Source organism: Haliotis rubra, unplaced genomic scaffold (genome assembly GCF_003918875.1).
Source record: "Haliotis rubra isolate DU_JTF1 unplaced genomic scaffold, ASM391887v1 Scf14, whole genome shotgun sequence".
Lineage (NCBI taxonomy): Eukaryota > Metazoa > Mollusca > Gastropoda > Lepetellida > Haliotidae > Haliotis > Haliotis rubra.
Genome location: NW_025765336.1, coordinates 660,595 through 685,596, shown reverse-complemented (window position 1 = coordinate 685,596; position 25,002 = coordinate 660,595). Strand labels below are relative to the sequence as shown.

At 41.6% G+C, this 25,002-nt stretch overlaps 1 protein-coding gene across 1 annotated transcript; it reads right to left on the bottom strand.

Moving 5' to 3' along the window:
- Window positions 1-24,867, bottom strand: LOC124268691 (DNA helicase MCM9-like). Its single transcript, XM_046703682.1, is given in 20 exon segments — window positions 1-2,706; window positions 3,805-3,883; window positions 9,066-9,148; window positions 10,894-10,994; window positions 11,155-11,254; window positions 12,278-12,413; window positions 12,999-13,079; window positions 15,886-16,032; window positions 16,618-16,727; window positions 17,563-17,626; window positions 18,013-18,159; window positions 18,578-18,707; window positions 18,956-19,089; window positions 19,091-19,110; window positions 20,212-20,305; window positions 20,947-21,035; window positions 22,659-22,770; window positions 23,697-23,838; window positions 24,078-24,174; window positions 24,724-24,867. Coding segments are annotated over 20 exon segments (4,122 nt in total). The 5' UTR covers window positions 24,770-24,867; the 3' UTR covers window positions 1-496.
- Window positions 24,868-25,002: the final 135 nt, after the last annotated feature.

Below are 25,002 nucleotides of genomic sequence, written 5' to 3'. Positions count from 1 at the left end.
TGTTCACATGCACGTTATTTGCACATACTTTTCAGCAAGTTGATGCATGATCCTCTTGCAATTCATCTGCATAAGGTTTGCAGTTGGTTCCCCCAAGTTAGTGGAGAAATGTAACCACATGTCTATACATAGCATATAGTGAGTGTTTTAAGTGAGTCTAAACTTTTGATGGGAAGTATATTAATCGTCTCTGGCACAGTACAGTGTGTATCTTGCCCTCTTAATTTTAAAAAAAATATTTCATAAAAAAAAATATATCTGTCAAAATACCCGTTCAACAATCCAAAACGTAGAGTTTGTGCAGGGCTATCATAATGGTTACAACATTCACTCCAATGGGCACAGTTCAATTCACCATATGAAGCTGCATTATTGCTGAAAGTGGCATAAAAGCTTACTGATTCACTCACTCACTCACACTGAAAACAAAATATATAGTTCTGCATGCTCCAAAACACATAGAAGATACGTTTTTGAAACCTGTGATATATAAGAGTCATTTCTTAAATCGTTTAGAAGGAAGAGTAAAGTCTAGCTCTAAATCAAGATCATCCAGTTCGTCCTCCTTTTCTGTCACGGTAAACACAGGTGGTGGTTTGGCCTTGAGTTTCAGCAACCAGGCTGGGCTACTCTTGTGTGTCTGGGATACCGCAGAGTTAGCTCCCTTGCCCACGTCATCTGATGGAGAACACCCAATGGATGGTAGCCGGATATTTGAGTCTGTATTTCTCTCAACTGATTTATCTGGTACTGAAGTCTGAGAGCTGCTAAGTTGGGACAAGGATAGAGCAGCTGGCACTCTGAATGAAGAGTCTTTATTTGATTTGAACTCATGATTTGATATCATCTGATCTTGGTTAATTTTATCTGTTTCACTTTCAGAACATTTCTGCATATTCTCTTTGTTCTGTTGCCCTGAAATCCATAAATGCCCAGAAAGAATACTTTCAGAGACAACATCATACTCCGAACTTGAGTTCGAAACATTATGACTCACAGAATCCAATTTATGGAATGAGAATTTGTTGAGTTTATTCAGGGTTGATTGTGCAACAGTTCCTGGAGATTTCGTACATATTGGCTTCTCTGATGCAGTGGTTATGTTTCTTGTGGGAATCATCGTCTCTTTGCTTGAGTCAGATAAATCAAAACATGCTCGTTTCTTCTTCTTTGCAAAGTTTGGAAGAGGGTCATCCAAAATGTCATCAATGAAGCTTAAATCTGTATCCAGTGAAGAACTGGAAGATTTGGATTCTCTACATCCTGAACTCACTGAAGAAGGATTCATACCAGCTCCAGTTCTGCCACTTGAATCTGATAAACTCGAACCATCAGGACATTTCATTTTCTTCCTTGATCTTGATTTGTTTAATTTCTTTGAAGGCTCTAAAGACTCTCTTTCTTCATGATCAAGAATTCCATCAGTCATTGAGACTTCATTAGATGTTTTCCCTGAATCTAAATTCCGCTTTGTATTGGATGTCTGTACAAAGTCATCATCGTCCATGTTGTCGTCTGCTCCACTAGTTTGACCTTGATTCATTCTCTGTTTAACCTTGGCAGCCATTGATTTCTTGGCAGTGGGTTTCCTTTGATCTTTAGTATACACAAGTCTGCCATGATCTTTTTCAATGTTCTCTAATATATCTGCCTTGTTTGGAGTTGAAGCCATCCTTGGAATATTTGGCTTTCTGTTAAATTTGTCCAATCTATTTTTGATCATCTGGCTGACCATGGAATGTTGAGAATCCAATTCTGCAGATTTAATTTTCTCTTTCATGCCATGATTAGTTGGTTTGATAAATTTTTTGGATGGCTTTAAAAAGATATCCTCAGCATCTTCACTGCTAGAATTCAACAGGTCTGATAAGGAGGAGGAATTGAACAAATTTGACTGGTTTAAGCTGTTCTCACAAATCCTTCCCAGATTTCCTTCGCCAGAACCATTAGGCCCAGTTACTGCTGGGGTTGGCTTATCAACGACAGATGTTTCAGGCAGAACAGCTGATGCTGGGGTTGGCTTATCAACGACAGATGTTTCAGGCAGAACAGCTGATGCTGGGGTTGGCTTATCTACGACAGATGTTTCAGGCAGAACAGTTGATGCTGAATCTACATCATTACTGGGAGAGATATGTCTATCAGTAACCAGTGTTTCAGGAACAGAAGGTGATGAAGGTACAGAGGATGAGCTGTCAGTTATCCTAACAGTTTGTTCCCTGGTACTATTTCTACTTCCGTCCGTCAAGTTTATCTGTTCTGTTGAACATGTCCAGTCCTGTAATCCATTGTTATTGTCCCTGCCTCGATTAGACTTGTCAGTCAAAGACTGTTGCATTGTTTTAGATTTTGTTCCTGGGACCGGCCCAAGTTCATCATTATCCGTTCCAGATTTAACTGAATGATTAGGGACCCTCTGCCCTTCATCTTGTGCCATTGTATTTCTGTTTGTTGTCACCTCTTGGACATCTGACATCTCCCCTACATCTGATAAGTGGATAATCCCCCCTTGTTGCCCCCTGATTTGTTCCCCTTCACTATTCCTCACTTCTGACTCGACCCCCGAGCTGCCAGGGTCAGTGCCAGGTGCTCCAGCTGGTGGTTGGCCCCCATGTCTGTGTTGCTTGGCCTGCTGATACTCAGCCAGCTGGGTCCGCTCCTCCTCCAGGAGATCATGCAGGCCTAGGTGCTCCAGGATCAGCTCGGCTGGAACAGTGAGTGAGTTGATGAGATACAGTGTGGGTGAGTGAGTTCATGAGTTGCTGAGCGATAGTGTGGGTGAGTGAGGTGATGAGTTAATGAGAGAGTGTGGGTGAGTGAGTTCATGAGTCAATGAGAGATAGTGTGGGTGAGTGAGTTCATGAGTTACTGAGAGATAGTGTGGGTGAGTGAGTTCATGAGTTAATGAGAGAGATAGTGTGGGTGAGTGAGGTGATGAGTCAATGAGAGATAGTGTGGGTGAGTGAGGTGATGAGTTAATGAGAGATAGTGTGGGTGAGTGAGTTCATGAGTTAATGAGAGAGTTATTGATAGTGTGGGTGAGTGAGGTGATGAGTCAATGAGAGATAGTGTGGGTGAGTGAGGTGATGAGTTAATGAGAGAGTGTGGGTGAGTGAGTTCATAAGTCAATGAGAGATAGTTAGGGTGAGTGAGTGAGGTGATGAGTCAATGAGAGATAGTGTGGGTGAGTGAGGTGATGAGTCAATGAGAGAGAGTGTGGGTGAGTGAGGTGATGAGTTAATGAGAGATAGTGTGGGTGAGTGAGGTGATGAGTCAATGAGAGATAGTGTGGGTGAGTGAGGTGATGAGTCAATGAGAGAGTGTGGGTGAGTGAGGTGATGAGTTAATGAGAGATAGTGTGGGTGAGTGAGGTGATGAGTCAATGAGAGACAGTGTTGATGAGTGATAGGGGATGGGTGAGTGGATGGGCGAAAGAGTGAATGAGAGAGTAGGTGGATGAGTGAGTTGTTTTGATGAGTGAGTGAGGAGATGGTCATGGAAGGGTTAGTGATTTGGTAAGCAAGCAAGGAAGGATGATGAACAAATAAGTCAGTGAGTGGGTTGGATGATGGGTGGGTGAGTTAGTAGATGAGTGAATATATTGTTGCCACAAGTATTCCAGTACTGACTCAATCTGTAACTTGTTAGGTCAAACACAAGGGAGATATTTTTCACACAGAAAACAAGACAGCTTTTCAGAACATCCAGCTTATGAAGTGAATAAATTCTTTTTTTCTTTAAACCTCCGTCACAAAATCCAAGTCCTGATGACATACCAGTATTAAAGAATTTTACCAACTCTACCTTGAAGCCTGTATTCATCTTCTGCATCCTCTGGGAAGGCTGTATGTAGGGCGTTCACACCACCCAGCAGTGCTGCCCCCTGGAAACAGGGGAGATAGACACTGTTTAGGACAGTCTTACAGGTGAGGGGATATGTTTGTTTGGGACTTCTTACGGGTGAGGTAAAACTGCCTAAACAGACAATTCTGCTATTGAACTGCACCCAAAGATGCACATAAAAGCATATTCAAAAATGATAATCAATCAGTTTACTATTTGTTTGTTGTTTAACGCCATACTCAGCAATATTAGTAAAATCTAAATACTTTTTATATTTGTATACTTATCCTGCACTACTTACTTCCTGCACTTATTGCTTATGACTCGAAACGTGGCTGTGCCAGACGATTGATGTTGAAAGCATAGACTGTGATCACTTCCTGGTCTCGGGTAAACATCCGTCAGTGGTGACGTCAGCCACCTCAGATTATTGCCGTAAATCCCACAGATGAAAACAAAGCAGGGAAGTAAGTGAAAGCGCAGGGTGGGCCCTTATCATAAGAAGTGCAGGATAAGTATACAAATATATAAAATATTTAGATTTTACTAAATTTTTAACTAATCCTGCACTACTTACTTCCTGCACATTTATCGGACAGGCAGGATGGAGGGTGTGTCATCTGTGGGGATTGCCTCGCAAGGTAAACAAAGACATCTCGGTCAAGTTCGCCATGGTGGTGGAAAACCGCCGTCGCACCTAGATCAGGCAGTAGTATTACGCATATAAGACACGTAGTCTTAAATGGAATATACCAGAAGACTTTTAAAGTGTTATTAGCTTTAGGGAAATGTAGTAAAAAGCAGTGACTCAGGTTAACCCAAGCGTTACTCCTTAACTGACACGCCCAGTTGTTCTCCTGGAACAACTCTTTTCCCATACGTCGTCGGCGTGCTTCATGGGAAGAAAAAGCATGGTGGAAGGTATCTTCGTAGCACCTGGCAGAATAGTCAACAGACAGTGACTATCTCTCAGTGGTAATTCACATATAAGACATGTAGGCTTAAATGGAAAAGACCATGCAGTTTTTAAAGCGAGATTAGCTTTGGGGAAATGCAGTAAAAAGCATTGACTTGAGTTTTTCGAAGAGTTGCTCCTTAACTGACACACCCAGTTGTTTCCCTCGGAACACCTCTTCTCCCACAAGGCGACATCATGCCTCGTGGGAAGAAATATCATGAATGAAGACACCTTCGTGGAATCTGGAAGACTGGTCGACAGAGAGGGATTACATCTCAGTGGTAATTCGCATATAAGCCATGTACGCTTAAATGGAAAAGGTCACACGATTTTTAAAGCGTTATTAGGTTTAGGGAATGCAGTAAGAAGCATGGCCCTGAGTTTATCCAAGTGTTAGTCCTTTAACTAACATACCCAGTTGTTTTGCTCAAAACAACTCATTCCCCACACGACATCGCCGTGCTTCATTGCGAACAACAATGTAGGATGTGATATCCTTCGGGGATTGTTGAGGTGCTGGTCTGGCACCATGGTCTGAAGCGTTGGACACATATGGTGTGGATATTGATTGGCGAAGACTGTGTCCGACTTCTAGAAACACTCCTTGCATTATCAATGCCACTGTACAGGTACAGTGAAGCGCTACTGTACAGGGACAGTGAAGCGCCATCGTAGAGGCGATTGTAGCGAAGTACTGGAGGTTGGCGCAGATGTAGGGGAAACCAGATCAGCCGCATTATACGCATGAATAAAGGAAGTCCGTATCCACAAAACACTCGGGGTTTTGCTTACATGCCTCTGATGGCTTGAGTTCGCTTAATGTACAAACTGAGTACACCAGCTGAACACAAGAGGAACACAGGAACGTCTTCACGCTGACAACAGACGATATTGGCGAAATAGAGAACCGTCGATCATTTCGCCCTAAAGTTTGGCATGAAATGCATGTGGACCCGGTTGTTTGTAAATATCTCTTCATCCAATGACCCAATCGATCTCAAACTGTGCAAGTGGATGTTTTGTCAGACAACCTAATCACATTGTAAATCACCGATTTTGTGCATTGGTATTCGAGGATCTGTCTATGTAACTGTCAACAAAATAAACAGCAGAACGCAAACTGCTTGCAGAGGGAGGGAGCCAATGACCTGTAACAGCGGCAGTGTTGGGTCACTGGATATAGTGGAGGCGTCATATAGGTGCTGAATCTGGCAAAAACGCTGCTGGAACACAGTATTCAGAGTCCAACACTGTTCCATCGCAGTGTCTTCCTGCTGGAGTGAGTATTGGTTTATAGGCGCTAGATCTAGTAGAGGCGCCATACAGCTGGTAGCGCCGTACAGACGCTAGATCTAGTAAAGCGTACAGCTGGTAGCGCCCGTACAGGCCAGATCTAGTAGAGGCACCATACAGCTGGTAGCGCCGTATAAGCGCTAGATCTAGTAGAGGCCCATACAGCTGGTAGCGCCCGTACAAAGCGCCAGATCTAGTAGAGGCTAATACAGCTGGTGGTGCCGTACATTGCCGCCAGATCTAGTAGAAGCGCACCATACAGCTGGTACCGCATGTTACAAGCGCTAGATCTAGTAGAGGCACCATACAGCTGGTAGCCCATACATTACAGGCCAGATCTAGTAGAGGTGCCCGTACAGCTGGTAGCGCCGCATGATCTATTAGCTAGATCTAGTAGAGGCTGCCATACAGCTGGTCGGGCGCCGCATTAGCGCTGAAATAGATCGCCGTACAATAGCTAGATCTAGAGAGGCCCATACAGCTGGTGGTGCCGTGCAGGCGCTTAGATCTAGTAGAGGCACCATACAGCTGGTGGTGCCGTGGCGCCAGATCTAGTAGAGGCCATACAGCTGGTCGCCCGTATAGGCGATAGTAGAGGCCATATCTATAGCTAGAGGTACAGCTGGTGCCCGGCAAGCCGCTAGATCTAATTGAGCCATACAGCTGGTGGTGCGATATGCCAGATCTAGTAGAGGCCCATACAGTTGGTGGCAGCCATACAGGCTTAGTGGTAGTAGTAGCCCGTACAGCCTAGATGAGTATACCGCTGGCTAGGCGCCATACGCAGATACATCTAGTAGAGGCGCCATACAGCTGGTGGTGCCGTACAGGCTAGATCTAGTAGAGGTGCCGTACAGCTGGTGGTAGCCGTGCAGGCGCCAGATCTAGTAGAGGCACCATACAGCTGGTTGCGCCGTACAGGCGCTACATCTAGTAGAGGCGCCATACAGCTGGTGGTGCCGTACAGGCGCTAGATCTAGTAGAGGCACCATACAGCTGGTGGTGCCGTAGAGGCACTAGATCTAGTAGAGGCCATACAGCTGGTAGCGCCGTACAAGCTAGATCTAGATCTAGTAGAGGCCGTACAGCCGGCTGGTAGGGCCGTTACAGGGCTAGATCTAGTAGAGGCCATACAGCACAGCTGGTAGCGCCGTGCAACAGCTAGATCTAGTAGAGGCCAGTACAGCTACAGCTGGTGGTGCCGTTACAGGCTAGATCTAGTAGAGGCTCCATACAGCTGGTAGCGCCGTACAAGCGCTAGATCTAGTAGAGGCGCCATACAGCTGGTAACGCCGTACAGGCGCTAGATTTAGTAGATGCGCCATACAGCTGGTAGCGCTGTACAAGCGCTAGATCTAGTAGAGGCGCCATACAGCTGGTGGTGCCGTACAGGCGCTAGATCTAATTGACAGGACAGGCGCTGGAGTGAGTAGGCGCCGTTTTATAGGAGTGAGCAAGTGAGTATGGTGTTATAGGCGCCATACAAGCGCTGGATCTGGTGGAAACGCCATACAGGCTCTGGAGTGAGTAAGTATGGTTTACAGGCACCGTACAGGCGCTGGATCAGGTAGACCATACATTTGCTGTAGTCAGGAACGAAGCTGGAACAGGTAGGTATGGCGATGGAGACGCTGACACCAACTGCTGAACGCAGAGGTCATAGTCGATTTGGTAGATGCGCCGTACAGGCGCTGCAGTCCCTGCTAACTAGGTCAAGTGTGGAATGGATGTCGAAACATCCAGTGACTGCTGAGCGTGCGGCGCATGGATCTTAGGCGTCAGGAGTATGACGCCTGCCATTCTCTGAAAACAGCAACCTGGAGAATGGAGACGGAGCGGCAGACGCCCTAGAGTTAGTGGACATCAGTGGTGTGGCAAGAATCTGGGTGCTTGCCATAGGCGACATCGGTGTTGGACCTGGCGCTTCATAGACAGAAAAAAGGTGTCAAGATGATATATTAAGAAAGCGCAACAAGCACATTCATTCATGTGAAAAACAGGGAAAAACAGGGAAAAGTGCAATTCAAACAGCATGAATGAAGGCACTTATGAGATACCCCGCCTTTACAAACTATACAGCAAACGCCTCACAAATACTGATAGAAACTGCAACATAGCAGAAACCCCAGCAAACCACGGTGAAAACATTACAATAGTAATGAGGAACACACGGGAAATTCAGCAACATAATTGAGAACAAACGCCTCACAAATACTGACAAGATTGGAGACCAGAATTAAGGCTTAATATAACCATTAGGCTATAATAGTATAACAAATAAGCATGAGCCAAGAACAAGCCACTACTGAATACATCGGGCTTCACATGTTCTGAATGGCTTAAGGACCGATAATAGTGATGAAAACTATCGTGTTTAACACAAACACCATCACTACAACAGTACTACAACAAAGAAACAGAAGGGTAATACCTACACCCTCTGAAAAACAAAGGAAAACACCCAAAAGTCAGTTTATTATCAATAAACACAATTCATAGGATACAAATCAGTCGAGCTGGCAAACCACACGTCTTGCGAGGCATGCGAAAAGCAATAATCTGAGGTGGCTGACGTCACCTTCCGGTGATGCGTGCGCAGACGGATGTTTACCCGAGACCAGGAAGTGATCACAGTCTACACTTTCAACATCAATCGTCTGGCACAGCCACGTTTCGAGTCGTAAGCAATAAGTGCAGGAAGTAAGTAGTGCAGGATTAGTTAAAATTTCCAGTTCCATGGAGGCAGCAGTTTACTGATTGCCTGGCTGGGACGGTCAACCAACATTATGGCTGTGAGATCTCTGATTTCTGTGTCCAAAGGGCCTTCGCAAATTAAGGTCTTGCAGCATACATTTGTCAACTTTATGAAAGACATGCACTATACTGCTTCAATAATATGGCAGGTAATCAAAAATCAAAATCTCTATCCACCAGCCTGCTACCCATGTCTGTCAGCCTCCCACCTACATACCTGCATAGAAGACTCCATCACTGTGACGGCAACTACAGCATCCTGAACCAACACCTCATCTCGGAACATCAGACGCGCATGAGCTGGAATAACCCAGTTGAAGAATATTATCCCACACAGGTTAATGATATTATCCCACACAGGTTAATGATATTATCCCACACAGGTTAATGATATTATCCCACACAGGTTAATGATAGTTATACATTTATCATCCAAAACTGTGTTCCACAGGAGATATCGCATGTGTGAGATCATATGATATCTCCTAGGGGATATCGTTTTGACAGTAGATTTTGTACAATGCCCTGACAATGCTATGACGTCATCAAGTTCATGACATCACAATGCTATGACATCGCTGCACTGCAAATCTAATTGTACAGTGTTGAGAGATGTACATTTTTCATTGAAAACTAACTCATGTTGATATAATTGATATCCTCGGCAAGCCTAGTAACTTTATCAACTCGGGTGAGATTCTCTATTTATTCCACTTCTATTTGCAATCAAGAGATTTTGACAACAAGACAGGAATAGAAACAATGGATGCTGCCCTCCTGAACATACCATTCCTCTCGCACATCCTCAGTCTCGCACACCCTATCCAACAACAAACCACCTCACAGCACACCATTACATCACAATCGCATAGGTTTGAATGAGTGAGTGAGTGAGGTTTACAACACTTTTAGCAATTTCCCAGCAATATCATTGCGGGGGACAACACAAATGGGCTTCACACATTGTATGTGGAGAATCCAACTTATGTCTTCAGGCAGACAAGCCACCGCTTGTACCACTAGACTACCCTTTCACCCCTTAAAAGAAAATTTGTACATACACATCACAGAATGCAAGGAATCCAAAGATACCCATAAATCACGATCTTCAAGAGAAGAAACATCAGAATATGCAATCCAAAGGGAGATAAATCCATAACCATTAGTGCTGGGAATTGGTCAAAATCTCATTATTGATGATTGGTTCATTACAACCGATCAATCATCGAAAATAATTGGTTAGCGTCATTTATGAAATTTTCCTGATTATTTTTGTTAATGGACAAAAAAAAAGAAAGAAAAAACCCTGTAGTTCTTTGGTGCTTTTGCAAATTGCACAAAAGGCATTGGCAAATTTCACATCTTTAAAGGATGACTAGTAGGTTAGGAACATTAATTTCTTGGAGTCTTGAAGATAAATTCAACCATGACTTGGAACGAGCTTGTAGTGGTCATGAAATGTAGCAGACAAAACCAACCTTGTGAAAAATATTGTTAATGCAAACAAGTGTTCCAGAATTGTTTGTGTTCGATTATGAGAAAACATGATCGATTGCTTGGTCGTTTTGTCACTGCGACCAATCTTCGACTACTTCAATTAATCGGACCACCACTAATAACCATGTAACATAGACCACAAGATAGTATATCCATAATCTATTTTACATAATTATCACAGCAGTGGATAGTTAAAGTCAATAGTAGGATTAAGATCCATGGAAGATAGTCAGATCTGTGCCATATTAGCACTTAGACCTTCACTCGTAGACCAACTTCAGTATGTCCTCTCATTATGGGTTGTCAGATGCTTAAGAAGCATCCATTGTTTTCTCGCTAATCACATGAACAAGTTATAACACCTCATTAACTTATAAAAGACAACAATATTTACACAAGGCATTTCCTAAGTATTACAATGTCTGCAACACACCTCTTCTTACACACTATTTTCCAAAACTGTATCACTGTCGGAAAACATTTAAACTGACAATAGATATTACTCTTAAAAATCAAGTCTCATCTTCAGTGGCTTGACCCTGTCTGACCTTGAGCTAGGCGGATCATGCTCTGTAACAACCTCATGGTAGTTCTGGCAGCGTTCCGGTCATCAGCACTTCGCTGGGCTCGGTAGTAGGACCCCAGCACCCTGAAGTGTGAGGGAGAGGAAACATGAGAATCAGGAGTGGCACCAAGAAATATAACAAATACTGCTCCACTATTTTCCTTTCAGGGACTTTGTGATCAGTTACAGAAACCTTCCACAGGAATCAGGGTCCAGTACTGAACTTGGAATATTGCTGGCTCACCTCACTGCTCCGTCAGTCAGCTGTGGTGTGATGGTCTTGATGAGGGCAAAGTATGCCTGCATTTTCTCCATACTCCACAGGGACTTAAGGTCAAGGTCACCTGAAACAATCGCATTGGAATCTATGATGACGACAGCAGCAATCATCTCTGATGATTGTAAGGATAAGGTCTTGATAATGCGATGGTGAAATATGTACACTGACTAGACTATAGGCTGTGGTCACTGTAACTTTGTATACACATAGATTATCATTATCATTATCAACCATGTGGGGCGGTGGGGTAGCCTAGTGGTTAAAGCGTTCCCTTGTCACGCTGAAGACCCATGTTTGGTTCCCCGTGTTTGGTGTGTAACAGGAATCCTCTATGATTACCTAAAGATCTTTACTCACTCGTGGTTTTTAGAAATGATCTACCAATGATACTAATCATACACAGCCGCCATTGTGCACATCTGAACCACACTTAAATCTTCTTCAGGTTGTATTAGTCTTCAGGTGATGATAACCGCCCAGAGAGCCGGAAGAGTCCGCCGGAATCCCCCCGGCGTCATACCAAAAGACGTTAAAATATGGTACTTGTTGGTCCCTGCCTGGCGCTCGGCATTAATGGGTACAACAAGGACTGGTCGGCTCGGAGTCAGTATAATGTGTCTGAGTGGGGTATTCATGCTTCACTGCGGCATGGTATCTCAGTGGGCTAGCACTATAAAACCAGCTTAAGTCTGGGCTAGTACAAGCAGCTGTACATACACATACACATGCATGCACGTCGTCATATGAGCAAAATATTCTCAAGCACGACGTTAAACCCAATTTCACCTCACCTCACCTCAAACAGCAAGGACTTATTGTAAGGGGAGTTTCTGTTGTTTTCTTCACTACATTTGGTAATGAAAGACAAATGTCAAAGCAGGTGACTAAGGAAAGGGTGAAATTCAAAGTGAGTTCAGAAAAGTAATGCATAAAGCATTATCTATTCAAAATGAGCATTCAGGTCACGGATCTCCTTCCCAAGTTCCTGGTTCCAAGCCCATTCCAGTCTTTTGCCATGATATTGCTGGAATATTGCCCAGTGGCCTAGAAACCTGACTCATTCACCCACTCCACACACACATCATACCCAAAGGGTCCTTGTGTTCCAGGATGTAAGAGGAGACAACTCTGTCCCAGTCCTCGTTCTGCGAGTCCAGAAGGACCAGTACAAGGTCAAAACGGCTCAACAGAGGGCTAGCCAGTGCCACGTTCACACAGATAGACTGGAACCAGAGATTCATCAAATAATGTAATATACGCACATATATCACCTTAAGATATACCTAAATACAATACTCAGAAACCTAATTGAGTCCATACCATAAAATTACTGGTCATACACAAGATACCCTGGAACCAAAGTCAGACTCTCATCACATGCTTTTAATGCTTGATTTATGAAACTTAGAAATTATCTAAAAATGCAACAACAAAGTTAAAGATCTATTTACAGATCTTGTTATCAGTAAAAGTCACATCAACACAGCAATAACATCAGTTGAATATTATGTGCTTGGATACTCGGAATTCCAATTTGGAAATGTTTTGGACATTTGCTTAATTCCTCACATGGGTACAATGTGTGAAGACCATTTCTGATGTCCCCACTGTGCTATTGCTGGAATAATGCTAAAAGCGTCATAAAACCATACTCACTCACTCACTGCTACAGACTTAATACAGACCAAGTAATAGCCTCTGAGAAAGTCACAAACCACAAATGGATTTGTTCCTGTGTACAACATTGGATTTGGAAACTTTAAAGAATCAAACATCAATAACTTAGGTGTGAAGCTACAGTGACTTACCTGGTCTGGGTCATAGTGACCTTTAGGGTTTGTAGCAGCCAGGATTGTCGTTCTTGTACTCAGCTTACACACCATCCCGGCCTACAAGACACACACACTTGTATTACAGATGCTTAGGCAACACTTAGGTTACTAATGTAAATCTTGCAATTTATGCCAGAATGAATTATATGCAAAAAATTGCAAGTGGTCTTGGCTTGTATTAATTAAAAGTCGCAAGTCACAAATAAATTTTTAAAATGACTCACTGATTTTTTATGTAAAACCCTAAATCATGTGAAGTTGGGGTGAAAATTGGACATACCCCCTAGTGTATGAAGTAAAACAAAACCATATCATACTTTTGATGTCACCATTAATTTTCAAATGTAAGCAATTTGGGGTGTCAATACAATTCGTCCAGTACTTGTCAATACTGACTGACTGACTGAGTTTGGTTTTACGCCGCTTTTAGCAATATTCCAGCTACCTGGGTCTTCGGCGTGACGAGCCAACGCTTTAACCACTAGGCTACCCCACCGCCCGAAATTCGTCCAGTACTTGTCAATACAACTCGTCCAGTACTTGTCAATACAATTCATTAAGTACTTGTCAACACAACACGTCCAGTACTTGTCAATAATTGTCAATACAACATCCAACTCGTCCAGTACTTGTCAGTACAACTCGTCCAGTACTTGTCAATACAATTCGTCCAGTACTTGTCAATACAACTCGGCCCAGTACTTGTCAATATTAATTCGTACTTGTCAAGTACTTGTCCCAGTACTTGTCAATACAATTCGTCCAGTACTTGTCAATACAATTCGTCCAGTACTTGTCAATACAACTCGTCCAGTACTTGTCAATACAATTCATCCAGTACTTGTCAATACAACTCGTCCAGTACTTGTCAATACAATTCGTCAACAGTACTTGTCAATACAATCAGTCCAGTACTTGTCAATACAACTCGGCCAGTACTTGTCAATACAACTTCGTCCAGTACTTGTCAATACAACTCTCCAGTCCAGTACTTGTCAATACAATTCATCCAGTACTTGTCAATACAATTCATCCAGTACTTGTCAATACAATTCATCCAGTACTTGTCAATACAACTCGTCCAGTACTTGTCAATACAATTCTCAGTCTTGTCAGTACTTGTCAATACAACTCGTCCAGTACTTGTCAATACAACTCGTCCAGTACTTGTCAATACAATTCGTCCAGTACTTGTCAATACAACTCGTCCAGTACTTGTCAATACAAACCCGTCCAGTACTTGTCAATACAACTCGTCCAGTACTTGTCAATACAACTCATCCAGTACTTGTCAATACAACTCGTCCAGTACTTGTCAATACAACTCGTCCAGTACTTGTCAATACAATTCGTCCAGTACTTGTCAATACAACTCGTCCAGTACTTGTCAATACAACTCGTCCAGTACTTGTCAATACAATTCGTCCAGTACTTGTCAATACAACTCGTCCAGTACTTGTCAATACAATTCGTCCAGTACTTGTCAATACAACTCGTCCAGTACTTGTCAATACAACTCGTCCAGTACTTGTCAATACAACTCGTCCAGTACTTGTCAATACAACTCGTCCAGTACTTGTCAATACAACTCGTCCAGTACTTGTCAATACAACTCGTCCAGTACTTGTCAATACAACTCGTCCAGTACTTGTCAATACAACTTGTCATCACAACTGCCCAGTACTTGTCAATACAACTCGTCCAGTACTTGTCAATACAACTCGGCCCAGTACTTGTCAATACAACTCGCCCAGTACTTGTCAGTACTTGTCAATACAACTTCGTCCAGTACTTGTCAATACAACTCAGTACTTGTCAATACAACTCGTCCAGTACTTGTCAATACAACTCGTCCAGTACTTGTCAATACAACTCGGCCCAGTACTTGTCAATACAACTCAGTCTAGTCCAGTACTTGTCAATACAACTCGTCCAGTACTTGTCAATACAACTCGTCCAGTACTTGTCAATACAACTCGTCCAGTACTTGTCAATACAACTCGTCCAGTACTTGTCAATACAATTCGTCCAGTACTTGTCAATACAACTCGTCCAGTACTTGTCAATACAACTCGTCCAGTACTTGTCAATACAACTCGTCCAGTACTTGTCAATACAACTCATCCAGTACTTATCTTGACCGTCAAAGCACATATAATTTTGAAACTTCATTAATGTTCTGTAAGATATGAAATGCTGTATTCTAAATAGAGATTTTTACACAAGCATGTGTGTCTCACAAAACAAGTGTCAGAATTCTTGTGTTTCAAGAGAGAGAAGGTAATTTGTGAACTAAAAAGATTCTGTAAATTCAGTATGCCACACATGTGCATTATTTCTTAATCATTTTTATCTCCCCTTTTAGGAACATGCACTTACCACAACCACCTTCAAATTATCAAATGACAATTCATCGTTGGCGGTTCTTCAAGAGAACATTATTCTGACCTTATGTAACAGTAAGATGTGAACAACGCCATCCCAATGTCATAAACGATGCACCAATAAGTGATTTGATTTTTGTTACCTAATATATTCTTGATGGGTAATGAAAAACATTATGCTATTTATTTCACAACTACAATCCTGTAACATATTTTGTCATAAAAAGTATTAACAGTTGCACTGAAATTTCATCATAACAGACAAGGGTTCCGATCCACAGAGCATTCATTGCGTTACGATCTATCGTAAGTCTATTGTATATCATTGGCTTACGAACAATGTAGTGCTACGAATGCCATGTGGATAGGGCCTGACAGCTAAAAAATACAAGTAATAAATTATTTACCGGTACTCAACATTCTCAAGGATGACAACTGAACTAAACTAAATGTGGCATTCCCTGAACACATCCACCCACCTTGGCTACACTGATAGTCTGCTGTTCCATCGCCTCGTGAATACTGGCCTTGTCATGTTCCCGGATACTGTTGAACTCGTCAATACAACACAACCCTCCATCAGATAGAACCAGGGCCCCCGCCTCCAGCTGCCACTCCCCCGAGTCCTGCCGACAAAAAATGTCATGTGACCAGCTATACACAGATACTACTTCCCCGACACAACACTCCATCAGCCAGAACCAGGCCCCCGCCTCCAGCTGCCACGCCCTCGAGTCCTGCCGACAAAAAATGTCATGTGACCACCTATACACAGATACTTCTTCCCCGACACAACCCTCCATCAGCCAGAACCAGGGCCCCAGCTGCTCCAGCTGCCAAAAAATGTCATGTGACCACCTATACACAGATACTTCTTCCCCGACACAACCCTCCATCAGCCAGAACCAGGGCCCCCGCCTCCAGCTGCCAATGTCAGGTGGCTGAGTGGGTTAGATCGCTGATATTGTGTGCTGGCAATGGGTTATGACCTGGATGACTGTGTTGACTGCTCTGACTAAGATTAGATTGTTCAAAAGACCTTTCCTAGTTTTCATTCACCCAATGAAAGAGCTACAATAATCTGTCAAACATCATGTTCCTTAGAATAAAATTTGTTACACCCACAATTTTCACCTTTATGTGTATCAAATCTTAATTCCACTCAAAGACTATAAAGGGGGGCAATCAATGCCGACAAGTTTGCTCCTCACCTTGACTGCCGTGACCGTCAGTCCAGCGCTGGTGCTGCCTATACCGGTAGTGAGAACCGATCGCGGGGTGATCTTGGTGTCGTACTTGAGAAACTGAGACTTCCCTGTACCTGGATACAGAAAGACAGGAGAAATAGGGGTTACTTGTGACATTGCAGACTTGCATGTGTATATTCATACATGCATAAAGCACTATCTATTCAAATTGAGCATTCAGGTCACGGATCTCCTTCCCAAATTCCTGGTTCCAAGCCCATTCCTGATTTGTTACAAGTGATGGATTAGTTTCCTTTGTTTAACACCACACACTCAGCAATATTCCAGCTATATGGCGGAGGACTGTAAATAATCGAGTCTGGACCACACAATCTAGTGATCAACATCATGAGCATTGATATACACAGTGTCAACCAAGTCAGCGAGCCTGACCACCTGATCGATTTAGTCGCTCTTACGACAAGCATGGGTTGCTGAAGACCAATTCTAACCCGGATCTTCATGGGTGACAAGCATGGCTTGCTGAAGACCAATTCTAACCCGGATCTTCATGGGTTGATGGGTTAGTAGGATGTGTTCATCTTGATCACACTACAGATAATTTTGATATTTAGATCTGAGTAAAGATCTCCCCACTACTGCCACTGCCAACAAAATGCCTCCCTGAGACCTAGCACACATGGCACATAGACTCATACACAGGATGCATCACACACTATACAACCCTCCAGACTGGTTTAAATATAATCAATGTTAGGATACGCAGGATGCAGCGTAAATCCATCACTCAAGATGGTCACTGCAAGTTCAAGTGGAAATGATGCTATTATCGTAATTATCACAAAGAAGTGGAAATGATTTCAACATTTGAAAGAAGAAAATGTCCACATGATATTTCAAAAGTCAACAGCCTTTATATTGTAATCTCCATATTTTCTGTCAACTCACCAGGATCCCCAACCAGCAGCAGGTGTATTTCTCCTCGCACCTTGGATCCACTGTCATCAACTCTCTGGTGAAACAAACACCCAAACATCAAAAAATACATCATGACATTTCATCATATTAACCCATTGGTGTTATGGGATAACACCATATTAACCTGTTAGTGTCATGAGATACCGTGATAATAACCTGGTAATGCCAAGGGCAATTATCCTTTTGATTTGTTAATGTCATGGGATAACATCATATTAACCTGTTTGTGTCATGGGATAACATCATATTAACCTGTTTGTGTCATGGGATAACATGATGTTTACCTGTTTGTGTCATGGGATAACATACTAACCTGTTTGTGTCATGGGATAACATCATATTAACTTGTTTGTGTCATGGGATAATACCATAGTAACATATTTCTGCCATGGTTCACTGTCATAATAACATCATACCTACCTGAACACCACCTGCCATCACCATGGCAACAGCTAGCTTGACAACATAGAGCCCATACACCTGAGGACAGAAACTGGCCAGAATTTTATTTCTGGCAGTGAATGGTTCCATTTTGTGCTCGTCCCAAAATGCCACAATCTCCGATTTCTGAAACCAAGATAAAAAAAGTAAAACGTTTATTACACAGAAGTCAGGCTTACTTCATCTTCCATCAAACTCTATCCTGTATCAGGACTCTATTTAAACGTAAAAGGAGCCTAAATTTGTGGGAAATCTAGATTTCTCCTTTAGGGCTCTATCATAAAAGTAAGGGAAAACAATATGGTTCAGGGGCTATGAGACAGACTATAAAAGTGAATGACCAGATGTAATAATTTAACTAAACAATGACAAAAGTTGGCTGTGGAATACATTCAATTGAAAATCCGAATCAAGTGTTTTCAAATTGTAGTTATTATCGTAGAGGTACAATAATTGAAAATCACAGACATAACCGGCCAAACACATAAGAATATGATATCACAACCAACTAACTTCATCACCAATGTAGCTAATTCCTACGAACCATCTCCTGCGTGATGAGAACAGAGTTTCTCTGTTCGTTAGTGACAAGGACGTGATTGGCCTTCAAGACGATCTCGATGTCACACTTGCTGTCAGCTGACAGGTTCCTCCAACGTCGCATCACTGTCCCACTGGAGAAGAGACAAAAGAAGTAGAATTCTCATCAATTAACACTATGCATTTATCAATTATTAATAACACAACATTTCATTCAAGTTTGAGAGTTATATGGACAAATGCTTCAAGACTTGCAGTCAATTTTCAGGGTCTGTGACCTACCAGACAGTGATGTCATCTCCAGCCTTGCAGCTGTCCACCAAGTCGTCTTCCAGCACTACCCACATTGAGACTCCCACTCACACCCTGCCCTGTGACCTACCAGACGGTGATGTCGTCTCCAGCCTTGCAGCTGTCCACCAGGTCGTCCTCCAGCACCACCCACATGGACCGGGGGATCGTCCCCACCGCCAGGCGCTGCGCCTGCTCCTGAATCTTGATCTCCTGGTAGTTCCGGGCACTTGACAGGAGGGGCACCTGCACACCACCAGGATTTACAGCACACAGTAAACTATCTTTATAATGAACTCAAAGGGACCTCTAACTACAGTTCATTATAGCTGGAGACTACACTAAGACTAGAGAATCAGCAGAAACTGGTTCTTGAAAAGTTTCCATTACTATTTACATCTGTCACATCAGTAAAACTTAGAATGCAATGTATCGTAAGTACTGCAATACAAGTTTGGGTGACTATTGAGGGGGAACAACTATTGCGATAGCTATAGTCTCTTGCAACATACTATTGCGATATTGATACCAACTATTGCAATACTATTGCAACAGTTTTTTCTCCTTGAATTGTTTTATTTGAAGTCATTTCCCAAATGAATGTATAGTTTATATGAAATAAAAACAAGCTTAAGTAGTCTCACTCTCTTTTCATAACTGACAAGAAACCCAGATCAAGTTTGTTTCAGAGGTAACAGGGGCATATAACTCTAAATCAAAGTGAACGAATCTGGTACTTCCTGTATTTTGGCTGCGCATTTATCAATGGAAGTCAGTTACTAAACTATCGATAGTCAAACATACTATCGATCCATCAATAGTTTTTCGTTTCTACCATCGATTAATTGCTATCGGAGACTCAACATTTGCAATCCATCGATAGTTCAATGCATCGTTACAGCCCTAAATACAGGAGTGGTATATCAATGTATTGTATCATAAGCCTTGTTTGTGATACAACATTGTATTACCGTAACGTTACATCGCTAAGCAACATGCTGACAGTTGGATTGGATATCTTTGTCGTTTTATTTCTCTTGATGCAAGCTGAATGTACAGGGGTGGAAATAACTTTAATATTGCTAGTGTACTCCCGGTACAGTGGCACATGTAAAATCACTTGCCCTGATAATTTTTCCACTATACCGGCCGTTTTCTTGTTGTTTTTTTAAAATAAACAACATAATTAACATTGGAATATCAACTGGACACCAGTACAATGTGATATACAAATTTGCTTGCCCGAGAGTAAAAGACACTTGACTCGGGCATCGGGCAATGGGTTATTTCCACCCCTGATGTAAGACAAAAACGCATGTGAACATTCACAAAGAGATAACAAAATACCTTGATCGCTGAGTGTGGTGAAGTTCATAGAGTTACACGCCTCGTTAGTGCACTTTGATGGTTTGACCATTGAATAGAACTGCTCGAAGTCGGCCTGGTAACAGACAGAACAATTATTAACTACTTCAAATAACATAGATTACATGCACATATTTCTGCTTCTTACAACAAACATGGGATTGCTGAAGACCAGTTCCAAGCCAGATCTTCACAGGATCATAGTAAGTAAACAATGATGTCTGTTAACATTAAAACTGTTAATCTACATGAACATTATAATTTTCCCATCAATAGCATCTGCAGTGGCAGTTTCCGAATTAACACTCTACGAGTGACGGTAGACATTAACGTCACTTAAATCATTTATACATGTTCCCTAAAGTAACAGTTTTTGCCCTAAGCATAAAAATGTAGGAGTCATCATGACTCCCTGGTGTCATGAGAGGGAGTCCTTGACATGTCTTTGGGAGTCAATTTCAGTTTGGAACTTTCATCAAGACATCAACTGTGATTGTTTAATAACGACAAAAAAGAAGGTAAGGCAGGTCAGGTATTTAATCAGCACTGAGCAGTTAACAGGCAAACATTTAGTTTTAGAAGTTTAGATTATCTGAACTAAGGGCCCAGTAGCATTGCGTAAACAATGACACAAGCTATAAATTAACTGCATATATGAGATAATATGCAGGTTTTCTGCATCAGGTCAAACACTGAAGTAATCAACTGGAAACTAACCTTGACGCTGAAGACTGTCCTACACTTGGTACAGATAAATTCTTTCTCATATTCTAAAATTCGAACAACTGTTGCCCTGATCACAGTCCCTGAAAAGAATAAACACACAGAGATATTTCATGCTGAACTGAAACAATGTTCACATAGCAACAAAGTGGTCAGGATAAAAGGAACAAGTAATTATAATGGACAACCACACTGAAACAAGAACAAACTCAGAACTAAATTATAACAATAAACAGAAAAAAGTGAAGGTTTTACAAATATATTAGGAGCTTAAATATTTTAGGTGATGTTTATATAGTTGGGGATAGGAGAAAGAAAAATTATTTAAAAATATTTATTTTATTAAGTTAAACCAAATCATCTGCTTTCTTGTGGTCTGTGATTTTTGCCACTGGTCAACCATCAGAGTCTAGTAAACTCCTTTTCTTCAATTAAAAACTACTGTTAATCATGAAACAGCAAACATTTTGGCTAGCGCATTTCACCAATAACTGACAACAGACACATCCTTTTGGACTAATGATAACAAGACTGCAATTCTTGAAACAGGTGAGATAAATGGGAAATTAGTTCATCGTCTACCAATTTTTAATGAGTGAGTGAGTTTGGGTTTACACCACTTCTAGCAATATTCCAGCAATATCACGGTGGGGGTCACCAGAAATGGGCTTAACACATTGTACCTTGTGGGGATTGAACCCGGGTTTTTGGCGTGACGAGCGAACGCTTTAACCACTCGGCTACCCCTCCTCCCCATATTTTTAATGAGTAGAATATCAAATACATATGGTATCACTACAATATTGATGTTTGCATCAACAATTCAGAAATTACAGAATTATTAGATTAATTAAGAAACTGTATTTCTTTTCTAAGATGACAAATTTAATACTTTCTAAGGATAATTACGATTAATTTAAGGCAGAAAGCAATTGACGGTGTCGGTGACCTAAATTAAGAATCCTCGCACAGGGCTAACTGACGCTCTATTGATGTGTCTGTCCCCCTACGTTAAGACAAACGTTACCAGAAAAAACAAATGATAACAGTTTGATGGCGGTTTACGTTCGGATTAAATATCTTCTCTGAATTATTTTAATTACATCTGTCATCAACGTAAACCATATGGGGCAATATGAACGTTGCATTTCTACTACCAATGTAAGTTTAGATCAGTACATCCAGACGAAGCTGAGTAGTCAAGCGACATTCCACGATTGCATTGTGGGAATGTGAACATTGCGAACGTTACCGTGTCGCTGAAAATTTGTGAGTCGAATTGACACATTTTAACCATCATAAAACATAAACGCAATGTTTCCACCAGTGAGCAACTGCAAACCAAGAAACGGGATGCAAAGGAGTAGTTTACTGTAGGAGGCCGTATGAGACGATGACAACTGACATGCATCGTGACGTCGCTTACATTGTGACGTAATGTAAAATGGTTCGATCACGAGGGGGCACACTAGAATGGCGCAGTGACGGGATAACGTCATTCAATTGTTACCTCATAAAAAAACTCTACCTTTATTGTCTGATAATGTATTTTTTTTCTCAATTGTTGTAACCGCTAGGCATCTTAGAAATTACAGGAAAACCTTTTTGATAGATTGGTTGTACAAAGGCAAATTTCTGTACATTTTCTTGTTGTTACATTATTTCTCCAACAGAGAAGGACATCGTGGTAATTATAACATAAATACCTGTCACAGAGAGGAAGCTGCCAACGTCCGATGTCCTGGGAAGCGTGGTGCGGGTCAGCTCAGGACAAACGGGGAGGCCCATCACTCGAGCATGAATGTTCTGTTTTACCGTCTGGTAGGAAACAATAAATAAAGAATATACAGCTATACATGGAAATTGAGTGTAACTATCAGAATAAATCTCTAACTGTTCATCAGGACTAAAAACAGGTCTCTTAAAACGACATTTCAGGTTCATACATAAAAAAAATAATTTCATAGTATCTGAGTTACTTGGGCTGACTGACTGACTGATTTTAGTTTTACGTCGCTTTTAGCAATATTCCAGCAATATCACGGCGGGGGACACCAGAAATGGGCTTCACACATTGTGCCCATGTGAGGAATCAAACCCGGGTCTTCGGCGTGACGAGCCAAGGCTTTAACCACTGGGATACCACACCGCCCCCGAGTTACTTGGGAGAAATATAATAGTATTAGTAGATTTAAAAGTTTAAGACTGTGTTTCTTCTTTGATTGGCATTCTAGAAGTTGAAACGATAAAATGAGGACAATTTTTTTATAATATATAACTTCTTTATTCTGTATAGGCGACATTTCGACACAGATTTTAAACTTGACAACAACGTTAGAATCCATGTCGAAACGCCACCTATACAGAATAAAGAAGTTGTATATCCATACAAATATTGTCCTCATTCTTTAAGATTGTGGTTTAAATTATCCACAAGTAAATGGCACTATTTAAATCAAAACTCATTGTCATCATGTAAACCGTGCTCCCTGCTACTGATATGTGGATACTTTGGAAAACAATTTACATTATAGGAACAGAAAAGCAAGATTTATGGATGTCAACTTCTTTATTGTGAATAACACGACATTTCGGAGTGTATGCTTGCTCCTTCGTCAGGAACACTTTTAGAATACAGCACACAACCTCTCATGCGACAGTTTCTGTCGTAGGTCACGTGTCACTAAGATAAGCAACCAGTTGTACATATCTATTCTGTTAAAATACACAGGCAGATTAATTACCATTCTGTGTTGAGCTTCATGCTCAGATTTTACAGTCTCCTGTACAATCACCAGAGTCTCATCAAACAGTGACAACAGTTTCAATGGGGATGCCAGGAGTACCTCACAGACTGTTGTGTTGCTCTCAAAGAGGGAAAGAGCACTGAAGAAAAAGATTTGGTGTTGAAGTAAACACAACAAACCTGGAACAATACCAAAATTACTGTTACTTCACCTTTAACTAGAACGTGCATTCATATCCCTAATTTGACAAATATACCCCGAAAATACATTTATTGTTCAGTTACTTCCAAAAGTATGACACATGTTATTAAAAATTTACTAATAATATGTAAATTGTCGTGAAATCCATCTACAACGGAAGTTTTTATGTTTTCTTACTCCACCGATACTGAGAAATGGTCTTCATCTTCATCTTCAAACAGAATTTCTTGCAGTTCACGTTGATGGAACGCCAAGGAATATGACTGCAAGATATCTGCAAACAACGACAGAAACTTTGAAAACTTTGCAACTTTCGTAGGCAAACAATGAGAAATGTATTTGCAAATATGATAATGCTGCTGACGTTCACAAATGACTCAAATGTTAACCTATCCCTGGGATATATGTTATAAAAACTTGATCCATCACAAGGACCAAAGCCAAAGATTTAATGTTCTAACTTGTACATCGTAATAAGCTCCAAAGAGTGAGTGAGTTTAGTTTTACACAACACTCAGCAATATTCCAGCTATATGGTGGAAGTCTGTAAATAAACAAACCAGTGATCAACAGCATGCGCATCGATTTACACAATTGGGAACCCATGACATGTGTCAAACAAATCAGCGAGTCTGACCACCCGATCCCTTAAGCCGCCTCTACCCGCCTCTTAAAACAAGCATGGGTTACTAAAGACCAATTCTAACACGGATCTTCATGGGTCCAAAGTGTTATCCAAGTGAAGTGTGTCAATCAGCATTGATAAGCGACATCACATCGGCTGCTAACAAACACGCAACAGAAGCGCTGAAAACACACAAACCTTTCAATTTCGATGTCTCATCGGTGCTTAGTTCCAACTGAGACATGGTGTAGATAAACTGAATACCACTGTCATGACCTAATTGATTAGATCTGGGGGCCGTTACCACTCACATCAACATGTCAACATGTTCATAATCTGAATTTTGCGCCATATTACTATTTTTTACAACTCGCGAGATTACAGGTATCGCATACTATTTGAACACAACGGTTTTTAACTCAAGAAATTAAGCCGTGATAATCTTTAGCACTACCTGCTTATACAATTGTTACCGAG